Source organism: Penaeus chinensis, chromosome 31, assembly GCF_019202785.1.
Source record: "Penaeus chinensis breed Huanghai No. 1 chromosome 31, ASM1920278v2, whole genome shotgun sequence".
Lineage (NCBI taxonomy): Eukaryota > Metazoa > Arthropoda > Malacostraca > Decapoda > Penaeidae > Penaeus > Penaeus chinensis.
In genome coordinates this window covers 22,955,238-22,967,737 of record NC_061849.1, presented here as the reverse complement: position 1 = coordinate 22,967,737, position 12,500 = coordinate 22,955,238, and the positions used below count along the sequence as shown (strand labels likewise).

Genomic DNA, 12,500 nt, shown 5'->3' with positions numbered 1-12,500 from the left:
CTGGTGTAGCATGAACCTCACGCGTCACTTGGATATGATAATAGGATACAAGATTGATTCTTGCACTGCAAGCAGGGATGTGGGGAGAGGGAGCCAAATGTGTAGTCTGATCTTATTTCTATTTTTGGGCTAAAAATGTTAGAATGTTTTATCTTTCCCGTTTCATTTAGATGCAACTAATAAATGAATTCTTAGTCATTTTTTGAGCTTGGTGTGCCTCAGATAAAGTACATATATATATATATATATATATATATATATATATATATATATATATATATATATATATATATACATACATACATATATATATATATATATATATATATATATATATATATGTGTGTGTATATATGTCTATATATATATATATGTATATATACACACATATATATATACACACACGTATATATATGTATATATATACATATATATACATATATATACATATACATATATATATATACATACATATACATATATATATATATATATATATATAAATATATATAAATATATATACATATATATACATATATATATATATATATATATATATATATATATATATAAATATATATACATATATATACATATATATACATATATATATATATATATATATATATACATATACATACATATATACATACATATATACATACATATATATACATATATATATATATTTACACTAATTTTTCAACCATGAATTGCCTTATTTTTTGTTAGTTTTCACCTTTATCTCAAACAATGACTAAAAGTTTAGTGATGAACTCAAACTGGCTGATGTTTGTTACAAAGGAAAACTACATAATGATCAGCTCTCGCAGTGTTAAAATACCCTACTGGTGATTACACACACCTTTTATGAATATATACAAGTAAATACATAGTGAATAATATTCTTACATGGCAGCACTGTATATAGTACTGGGGCATCTTCCTTAGGTAGGTCAGAATAAGCAGTGTGCAGTGGGGCAGGTGACTTATTTTCAATGGTTTCCAGATCACACTGATTTCCTCTAGAATTAATGCTTCTTCAAGTTGGTCAGAGCATAGCAGTTTCTATTATTTTCAAACTTTTCAATAAACTTGGGTGAATGTGGTGGATATTTGGAAAAAGGGTCAGAGTATGATCCTTTGGCCCAATTAACCATGTATAGCAATCAATGAAGATCATAACTTACAACATGCAAGCACAACCAATACACCCACTAGCACGCCTAAGCAAACACTCTAACAAACGTGAACTCAAACTCACTTATGCCCATTCATTCTCTCTCTCTCTCTCCAATACTTTCCACAAATACACTACAGCCTTTATTGATCAAATACACTGAATGATAACATATCACAGAAAGTAAATACAAAGCATTTATGTATTATTTTGAGGATGCTTTAGATTTCTTGTTAAGTTCCCATTAAAACACATTTACCCCAAGGTCTAATTAGCAATAAGTAAGTATCTTTATTAGAATTCTGCCCATTCTACTGATATGAAGAGGTAAAGTAACACGATCACAATATTTTCATCCTTGTTTCTATTTTTGTTTGCTGCTTCATATAATAGAAATTGAAAGATTTTTGGTGAAGAAATATATCCTTACTCATGCAGTATACCACTTAGGGTAAGAGGAAAATTCCATTTTATACTTGTGGTATCCTGGTTTTAAATATTTCAGCATCATTCCATTATGTATGGTCAATATTATCCAACCTGATATTGGGTTAATTCATGAACCCTTGCCCCGCTGCAAAGCATGCCTACTTACTGACTTGAATTTGGCTATATGCAGCCTCTTGGAATGAAACAAACAGAAGTTACGACTGAATAAACAATAAATATTCCATAAAATAAACTTGAGTAGAATAAATAAATGGGGATTATCACAATATATTATTGATTTCAATGCATTAGTCTTGCTCTTCTAATCAACCCTTATTATGACTGAAACCCAACACTCAAATTTACACTCCCAAATATTAGTCTGTCTGTCAGATAGAATGGCATTAATGGTCTCCTTTCTAAGTAATCAAATATCTATGCTGAAGAAACTACACCATATCTGCAGTCAGTCACATAATTTGAGTAGTTCAGATTCTAAGGAGAGAGTTTACACAAACCCCAAATCTTTTATATAACTACAATATGCCTACAGATGCTAAAAACAATCCACTCCCATGACACGCCAGCTACTTGGCTGAGGTGCCTGTTAATGTATTAGGACCAATTACATTTAAATTTCATCATCTGCAAGTATATTAGTGTTTACATAATTTCTGCAAGTATTTATTTTTTACATGCATCCAAATAAGAGTGAAATCAACATTTTCAAGCTATATTTATCAAATAAATTCATTATTTGGCCTAGAAAGACTTCTCTTTAAACTGCATTATCTAAATGTTGCAGATGAGGGTCGCACCACTGAATACAACCTGGCTGAACCCTAGTTGTTTCTTCCATGATAAATTAATTCTCTAAAAAATACAATACATCCATTTCAAATCCCTTATATTTCCTGCCACAGATTCAACTTCTACACCTGCCTGAGATATTACAAGATTTAATTCCCACTAAAATCACTTATCAAAATATTCATACAACAATGATTATTGGAAAAAAAAGAAAAAAAAAAAAAAAAAAAAAAAAAAAAAAAAAAAAACAATACTTATAAACTATCTAGAAAAAGACAGAAAGAAAATGTTTTATTTTATTTTCTTCTGTAATTCTTTTTTTTAAAATCTTGCTTCCACTGAATATATTAGGGCACATATATAAAAACCTAATTTAGTCAGCACTTCATCACTGCAATGTCAAATTTCAAGGGGGATCCTTTATCACTAGTCCCACAATGGACTTGGTGTCATAATATTTAATAAATATTATAAAGTTTGGTTTACACATGCATTACTCACAGCATGTTGTGATAAAAAGAGAAAAAGAAAGAAAGGAAAAAAATTTAATAAGTTAGTACTAGCTCTCAAGAAACTGTATAATTGATAGACTAAGTCAATATAGCTTTACATTATAAAGTAATAAACCTATAAAATGCAAATCTATTGTAGAAGTGGATAAAGCTAATTATCCAAACCTGTAGAAAAATTGAAAAATTGATAAAATTCTGTTAGAGAAAACTACACTAAATACTAATCATAATCATAAGTAATGATAATAATATTTATGATGATAACTATTAGTATAATAATAATAATGATTAATAATAATCAATAATAACAAATAATAACACATAATAATAATAATAATAATAATAATAATAATAATAATAATAATAATAATAATAATAACAACAATAATAATATTAATAATAATGATAATAATAACAACAACAGAGTAAAGTAATTTTAGTTATAAAAAATAAAGAACTCAAAACATGGGAACATAAACAAATCATTGCAGCAATGTTAAAATATAAAAACACAAGCAAAATTATAATAAAGTAATATGTATGTTCCCCAAATTAATCTTTTTTTGTCCACAAACCTTCCTGAGTAATCTTGATCATACTGGAAACAACAGACATACTTGTCTGTTACAATTGGCAAGATTATCTCCACAATGTCAGCAGCTTGATTAACATGCATAACCTAAGTGTCTTTCAACAAACCACACTTCAAGTGTTCTAGATACTGCAAGCTGTTAGTTGAATGTTAGCAATGTCCACAAGGGGACTGGTAAATGTACATATAAAATGGATTTTCTTACAACGATGAGGTTGCCTGTCAACCATTGCAAACTCGCAATGTGAACTCACACATCAGGTCTTAATAAAGAAACTACATCAGTCCTGAATAGTCCAAATTTTTTTTTTTTTTTTAATCACCATTAATTATAGAACCTATGATATGGATGATGTATATTGTTATACCCTACTTCTGTTTTTAGACTAACAATAAACTTATGAAACATAAAAAATAAACTGTAACCGGACTGCTTATTAGCATGATAAATTACAATAACTATAATAAAGAATACTAGTAAAAAGCTAATAATTGACTAATAATAACCATGATTTTTTTATCATAAAAATGCAAATGTAAAGTTTACTTTCCATGATCTTGCAAGCAGCACTAATGTAAACCCTTGTACACAAAGTTATTCAGTTTATCAGCAGCCTTGTCTGTGAGCAACTTAGGATACATTGCAAAACTAGTGTAATCTGTGACACTGTGGTATATATAGTACTTAAAATATTTATTAAACTTTTTCCACTTAAAGATATGATAGATGATCTTATCCAAGTACTACATACAGCACAAACTAATAATTTCTCCACAGAAGGCCTGAAAGATATGAAGGTGACTGAAGTGTATCTTTATTTGGTATATAAAACCTGTCTTTTTTCTGATATATCATTATCTGTCTAGCAATAAATTTCTATCACTGGAATACACGGACAGTACTTAAAAATTAATGAGATATTACTACATCACATTTTCCACAATCTGGTATCCTGATAAAAACACCTGTCAATCTTCCTATGAAGATAATCAAATCACAAATTGGGAGCAATTCCAATGACAAAAGCTCCATTCAAGTTCCAATCACAAAATTTCCATTCTTCAAAACATTCATATTCTATTATGAGGGAGGGTTTAGGATTATCAATTATTTTTCTGAGTAATCACTGGCAGATTTTATTATCACAATGTAGTTCTTTCCATCAAGAGCACAAGCAACTTTGCTCTACAGAAATGTGCAAGAAGTAATCTAGCTGTCTTAAGAATTACTTGAGCTCTTGACACTCACTGACTTTATCTGCCTTTAGAGTAAAATTGAAAGTGAACTTTTACGCTGCAATTTTGAGCCAATCATAAATTTGGGTTAGGTATTCTATGTTGTTGAATCTTTCATATGAAGTACCTCCAACTGCCTCACATTATTATGAAAACAGAGTAGAAGCCTTCCTTACTTCTTGTAGAAAAGACAAAATTCCCATTTACATCTTACAAAACAAAGAGGCAGAACACACAGTTTTCTAGTCTGTCTGTCACCTCCTTCAAGCAAACCGCACCATGATTTTTTTATGGAGGGCGAAGTTTAGCAGGAACAGTTATCACGATTGGGCTGTGAATCACTGTTCAGGTTAGTTCTACCTGGCTGTGTTGGCTTATGCTGAACACCTGATTCTGCTGCATTCAAGTCCAAACTGAAAGAAAATGGTTCAGTAAATCCACCTGACACCACTGGTACTTCTGATACTACAATGCATAGCATATTTTATCATCATGCTTTGTATTACAATAATGGCAGCCAATTCATCTTGCTTGCTATTATGGACTGAATCACATTTAATAATTAAATATTTATTTCCAGTTCTTATAAAGAAACTCACCTGCCATCCTGTATATTTTGGTAAATCTTCTTTGCAGTCTCCAAAAAAGCTTCCTCCACATTCTCTCCACTGAAAGCAAATTAGTGGAATTAAAAAGCTGAAAACTGAAAGTAGCAGTCATTATGTAATATATTATTGGAAGCTATAAACATACATACTGACAGGAATTTGTACTTGTAGGTGTAGATGATGTGAAAGTATACACAATGAAATACATAAACATGAACACACACATTCACATTCTCATTCTCTCTTTTTCTCACTCAGTATCACTATTCTTACTATATCTATTAATCAAATTGTGACTCTAATTCTATTTTTAATCACTAACTTTAACAAGCTAAACTCCCTTCCAATTTTCATGACCTACTGTCCTCTTTCCATTTAATTTTATAAATTCTTATCCTGTTTTTCAAGTCAAAGCAATACACAAAAAAGCTAATAAAAACTCACGTTTTTGCACTCGCTTCCACAAACATTAGTCCATTTTCTTCAGCAAACTGCTTTGCTTCTTCATAGGTTACATCTCTCTGTAATAGCATAAAGAATTATATGAAAAAATATAATGAAAATGAAAGAAAAAGAAAAGAAAAGAAAAGAAAAAAAAAAAAATTCAGTGTATGTAATGACTAAATAAAAGAAGCTTGGAATGGATAATCATGAACAAACTATCAAAAGCTGTTTTGCAATATTTCTTTCCACTATGGATCAAACATATGATGTGCACAATGAAAATCAGGTATTGTCTGCCAGGTTTCCTTTTTTGTAATACATCCCTATTTCTATCTATAATAACTTTCTTTAGCTTTAACACTCCACTGTGCAGTATAGATTTGAAACTCTTGATACCTCCTTGCTACCTCTGAGTGAGTGAGTGAGCCATATTTTAGGCTTTTTGGTGGTCTCATCTCAAAAAGCCTAGATTAACTATGCTTAAAAAAATATTTAACCACTCAGTGATGGATATTAGAAATCTCTTGGCATCATACACTGGTGATTTCTGGTAACATCCAGCCACTCGGTACAGGAGTCTGCTACATGTAGCAGAACTTCCTCCTCGATGTCACCACACATATAGCCGTATCCCGCAGATCACACAGTTTGTTATGATGGCTATACACCTGACCCAGTAGTAATGGGTAAAGAAATGGAAAAAAGAAAAAAAGAAGAAGAAGAAAAAGACGACAATGCAAAAATTCCCTGGTTCATCAATTATTTCACAATACATCTAAAATTCCTCTTTTAACATATATTCATCTTTAATACCTAATTTTGTACCAATTCCCAGCAGATATAAAATCAATGAAAAATAGAAATACTGCTTAACTGATACAAATGAGTAAATACCTTTCTAAATAACAACCCAATCTTAATAAAAATAATAATAATAAACAACATTGGCTCTTACAGTGGGTGCTGAAAATAATGGGACCTATCCTCTTTTAGGGAGGCAAAAAAGCAGTCACTATTCATCTTAGCTGATATTGCATCAAATAGCAGAATCTAGCAGCTCTGGAACCCTCAGCAAATAATTTGCGGACACTGTGTTGAACATTAGTGCCTGTCTATTTATGTTATGATAAAATCAAAACTCCTGCCCATTATTTTTTTCCCCTTTTCTTTGTAGAGTAAGCAGCTTACTTTTGCAAAAGAAAGCAAAGGCAGGTCCGTGGGAGACTGAGAGCGGATCCTCTGGTCCAATGAGAACAGTTTCTAAGTTATGACATCCTACTGACTCAGATGTACAACCCCAAGTACACAGTTAAAACAGTGAAGCCCAGTGCTTCTGTAATGATTTACGGTTGTTCCATTTAGAATGTGGGGATGGGTGGATTCTTGTCTAAGAATAAAACCATGAAAGGGGATAACTACATCAAAGTTCTGAAGGAACACATGATCGACTCTCTTGCCCTTCATAGTGCCATCGTGTTTAACCCGTATTTGCTGGGCCACGCCTATAGCCATTATAACAAATCCACTCACGCTGGGTATGGTTATAAGTGTCACAACGCACTAAAGCGAGTCGAGTGGAAAGATTCCACTACACGTAGTGGGCTCCCAGGCCAAATGGCAGGACGGTTGCCAGAAGTCACTGGAGTCAGTGACAGGGAGAGATTTCTGATATTGTCATTGAAGAGTTAATGCACAATGGCCCCTTGTCACACCTCTAAAAAGATGAAAGACTTCCTCAATGACAAGAAAATCTCTATCATAAAATGGTAAGGGAAATCTGAATTTAAATCTGATTGAGAATGCCTGAAAAGTCCTGATAGAGAAGGTGAGGAATGCACAGTTGTTATCAGTACCACAACTGCAAGAGGTCATCACACTTTATATTACTTCAGGAGCCTACGTGAGAGAATGCCACTACGGATGCAGGATGTGCTGAAGGCCAAAGTGGACATGAAAGGGTATTAAGGTGACTGTTAATTGAAAATAACTTTTTTTTACTGTTTATTCAATTTCATTGTCTGCCTGGTGTTTTTTTTTTTTTTCTTTCTTTTTTCAAAGGTCCAAGTAATTTTGGTACCCACTGTATTTACAGTTATAGAGGAGTAAAAAGACTGGATAAATTATAATTAGTTGGGGTTAATTACAAATTAAAGATTAAATACTTTTCTGCTCATAAGATTAGCATACTATTGTAAGTGAAAAAACACTTTTGGATATAATTTCTATACCCTTGGATAAAATGATGTCAGTAAGCAGTAAGCTGGAGTTTGCATTGTTGGATCGTATCAAAGCTGCTGGGTTGATTTAGAGCAATATCCTCCAAAACCCAATCAACAGTAATACAGTTTATAATCCCCTATGATCAATCATGAAAAAATATACGGGCAGGTGATGTGAACATGTCATCATGGGAAATAGACTCATTTGTCATTTAGGAAGGGGCTTTTGCATTATTTCCATTGATAAATAAAAAAAATGTAATGAAAATTAGCATTCAGGAAGGATACTGTTCAGGATCCTATTCCTGTCTGCTATAACCAGCAACAAAGGTTGTATTACAGAGAACTGAGTATTGCAGAATTTTTTTTGTTATGGACTACCCAGAGAAATAAAATGGAGTCTGTGCAAGGAAAACAGTCAACTATCACCTCCATAAAGCAACTCAAATGACAAAGACAGACAGTTGAAAATGGTAAAAAAGCTAAAAACGCTTATGCATAAAAAGAGCAAATAACATTGCAAAGGGGAAGCATTGGAGTCTTATCATTGCACATGAGTGTTCATTTGCGCCCAGCCTACAAGCTGCAAACCTGGCAGTCTGTCCACTCACATAAGCCTAATGCACATATTTTGGTTGTTCAGGTTAACTTTTATCTTATCATTACCATTAGTAATATGATATTTTGATTCATTTTCAATTTTTGCAAATCCAATACCTTGCTAAAAAAAAAAAAAAAAAAAAAAAAGAACTATTTAAACAGATGTATTTTGAAAAAATAATAAAAAAATAAATAAAGTAATCTTCTTACTAACCTGCGCATCTAAATCAGCTTTATTACCGATGAGGAATATGACAGTGTTCGGGTTGGTGAGGTTGCGAGCATCTGTCAGCCATGAACTAAGATGATTGTAGGTGGACCGCCTCGTGATGTCATACACCATCAAGGCTCCAGCGGCACCTCGATAGTAAGACCTTGGAAGGAGTAAATACTTGTATAAGATTCTTTAGAATAAAAGTAATTTGAAGTTGATCGACATCACTAATAATAATTTTCAATAAGAATAGATTAAGTGCAGCTGAAACATTCATAAAAAGTATGGATGTTTGTGGATTATAGTGACAGAAACAAGCTGCAGTGTTATAATTCTTCCTCTTCCACTTCCTCTGTCTCTCCTCCACCTTTCCTCTTTCTTCTCTCTACTTTTGTCCTTCATCAACCCTTTTGATGTATAACTAATGGATGAAGAGTATCATCAATTTTTATGAATAAAAAAATCTCACATACTATATTTTCCTTCTTTCATCAAAATACTGAAAATATTAAAGGCTCTTACATGAAAATAATAATCCAATAACAGGACTGTTTGTAATGAATATATCTATTCTCAAATAAATTATTACCATTAACTGATAATCAGTAAATTCAAATTTCTATATATGCATAAATATATACAAGATTACACTTTTTGTTTCCTTCCCATTTATGTACATACCTGGTGACAGCTCTAAACCGCTCCTGCCCAGCAGTATCCCAAATCTGTAACTTAATCTTCTGGCCTGCGACCTCAATAATTCGGGTACCAAACTCGACACCTATTGTGTGTGGACAATCTGCCATAACTGTGGAAAAGAAGCACATTAGTATTCATTATAATCTACAAAACCAACAAAAATCTTGTCATATATTTCCTCCCAATTAGCCACTCTACACATTGGTTCATTGCATTATTTTCTTAATCTTAAAGTTCTTCCAAGTTATAATTATATCCATTTACCATAATAAATACATACAAATGGTTATGCTGCAAGCCTGTAGACTACAGTACCTTCTATCAAATGGCTGGGTATCAGCCAAAATTTCTGCATTAATCAGCTTATCTAATGCTCTGATATGGGTCTGTGGACTCATATCTGGTAACTGTTCACCCATTGGTGTCAAAGTAACTGAACTGTCCACTGTAGTTTTGTTTTTTTTATTTTTGTTTACATATAGATCTCCACAAGTGCATAGTCACTAAGCTTATATGACCTCACCTGATATACCCATCCTTGAATTTTTGGGAAAATTATATTTTTTCTTATGCTATTAATATCATTGCTGTTGTCCTCATTACTGATACTGGGATCATTATGTTATCCTCAATACTAATAGCAAAAAAAAACAAAAATACATCAATGGGTTGAGTCTGATGGGCACCCATCTAATTAACCCAATCGCCACATATGGCAAGATTACATACCTTGTCCAATGTAATACAAGTTTATTTATTGTATTATTGTGCTTAGTCACCAAGGAGTTGGTTATTAGTCTTACACATCTCACCTGTTTACCCTTTTCCTTGACTTTTGGAAAGGGCCTTTTGCATTATTTAATTGTCCTAAATGTTATCGAGATTATAACAATTTAACAATCATAACACCAATAACAATAATAACAGTATCGATGTCAACTGTATTTAAAAGAAAAATACACATTCCTGCCAATTCAAGGAATGGGGAAATCAGGATTGGTCACTGGGGCTACTGATAGACTTCTCACCGGCTGAGCATATGCAGAGCCATCTGTATGTAACAACATTCACAAAAACTACAGGGGACAGGACATAAATCCGGGGAGGTTGAGTTAACCACATGCCTCGGGGCAAATGAATAAAAAATGGGGAAAATGCAATGCTCAATTTTTATATTTTTGTGAAATGTCTCTGCACATAGATGGCACTGCTAGTGCTTAGCTACAAAGGAGTCAATTAGTAGAACTTGTGACCTTACCTAATTTCACCTTTCCTTGAATTTGCGAGAAAAAAATATTTTTTACTAATGCTATGAAAATCAATGGTGCTATTTCTATTATAAACATTAGTAACAGCAAAATAAGATAACATAAAATGTTTTCATAAATCAAGGAATAGGGTAAATGGGCGAGACAGGCAGTACTTGTAATTGGCTTATTGGTGACTTAGTACAAGTGTAGTCATCTATGCATAAAAGCAATTAATAAAGTAAACTCACAGTGGGCATGGCATGTACACACATGCCATGCACGTCGGCATTGGGTTAACCCCTTGACAACGGGTGAAGAAAATTAAAAAACTCTATGATCTGGAGATCAAGGGCAACGTGCTGACTTTGAGTGCGGGAGTTCAGTACATCAAGCCAAATCACCGGCTCGTAGCGCTTTGGTGCGCTGCCACAGCATACAGCTGCGCGCCACAGATCGAGCCATTTGTTTTGACACCTCACGGCGTGATCCTTTGGGAAGGGGTTAAATGAAGGCCTTCATAGTCCAGACTACTTCAGTGTAGTAATCTTATTTCAAAGATTATGAATGTAGTATTTTCTAAATGATTATCTTACTACTACCAAAATACTGGTCCAGTATTTGCTTATACTGACATCAGCCATGGTTCTCAAACTTTAGTCACATAGACCCTTTCAGAGCACCCTTTCCTCTAACCACTACCCTAACCCACATAAATCTACCTGAACAGCAGTGTGTGTCTTTGCCTGGTCCATGGGTTACAGTTGCTCAAAACTTCCTGCTTAGGTAGATTTTATTTCATTTTGGAATCTTGCAGCATAGGTACTACCTATAGCACCTCAGGGTGCCATGGTAAATAGTTTGAGAACCACTTCTTTAGTAATCAAAATTCTAGTTGATAAAACTATCAGAATGAAAATTTGTGAACAAGGACCATGACACTCATTTAAATAAAGATCTACATGCAGATTTCATACAAATATGCATATAATCTAATCTTTCAGCTTTAAGATAATACTCAATTAAAAATTTGATTTACTCTTTTACAATTTCTAGATCTATTTAGCAATAAATTTCCAATGCAATTATCTCTAGCTGGTAACTTATAATCTTTTCAAAGATCTTGTATATCATTGTCAGTAATCTCTCTCTAGTTCATTAACAAACCAGAACCCACTGCCACACTTTTTAATATAAACAAGATCTACACCACCATGATTATGAGACTATCTTGGGTCACCTTTCTATAAACTCTTACAGAGCTATATCACATTTCAACATCTGGCTAAAAAGTTCTGGAGTATTCTTCATTGAAATCTCTTGAATAGCTGCATCATGATCCTTTCCAAGGGATGACACATATACAAGAATATCTGTAATCATCTGGCCAGTAATATTAGTCTGGCCATTCAGAACACCAATTACATATCAAGCTTCTAATTTCAAGTCTGTGACATTATAATCTCACTATAAGAATTGTACTGACTTCTAAATATATCAATTTTCATCTTGAATACATTTGATCTTAATAAAAAAAACATAAACAATGGCAACAGCCACATTCAAGAATAACAAAATAAGATTATAGTAAATACACCAGCAAAAAATGGGTCTAGCTACTCACATTTCTTCTCTGTAAACTGGTGGAGGAGGCATGATTTCCCAACTCCCATATCACCAATGATGATATATTTAAAGATGTAAGAATAG

The 12,500-nt window shown here is 32.8% G+C and overlaps 1 protein-coding gene across 2 annotated transcripts in view; it reads right to left on the bottom strand.

The window, feature by feature from the left end:
* Positions 1 to 4,322: 4,322 nt before the first annotated feature.
* LOC125041643 (ras-related protein Rab-14) overlaps positions 4,323 to 12,500 on the bottom strand; it is a 15,239-nt gene continuing 7,061 nt past the window's right edge. For both annotated transcript variants that reach the window (XM_047636760.1, XM_047636761.1), the window contains exons 2-7: positions 12,415 to 12,500; positions 9,526 to 9,652; positions 8,845 to 9,004; positions 5,812 to 5,888; positions 5,359 to 5,427; positions 4,323 to 5,172 (exon numbers count right to left, since the gene is read on the bottom strand). The exon at positions 12,415 to 12,500 is cut by the window's right edge and continues 27 nt beyond it. In XM_047636760.1, coding sequence (XP_047492716.1) covers positions 5,064 to 5,172; positions 5,359 to 5,427; positions 5,812 to 5,888; positions 8,845 to 9,004; positions 9,526 to 9,652; positions 12,415 to 12,500 — 628 coding nt within the window. In that variant the 3' untranslated portion in view covers positions 4,323 to 5,063. The remainder of the gene's footprint in view (positions 5,173 to 5,358; positions 5,428 to 5,811; positions 5,889 to 8,844; positions 9,005 to 9,525; positions 9,653 to 12,414) is intronic.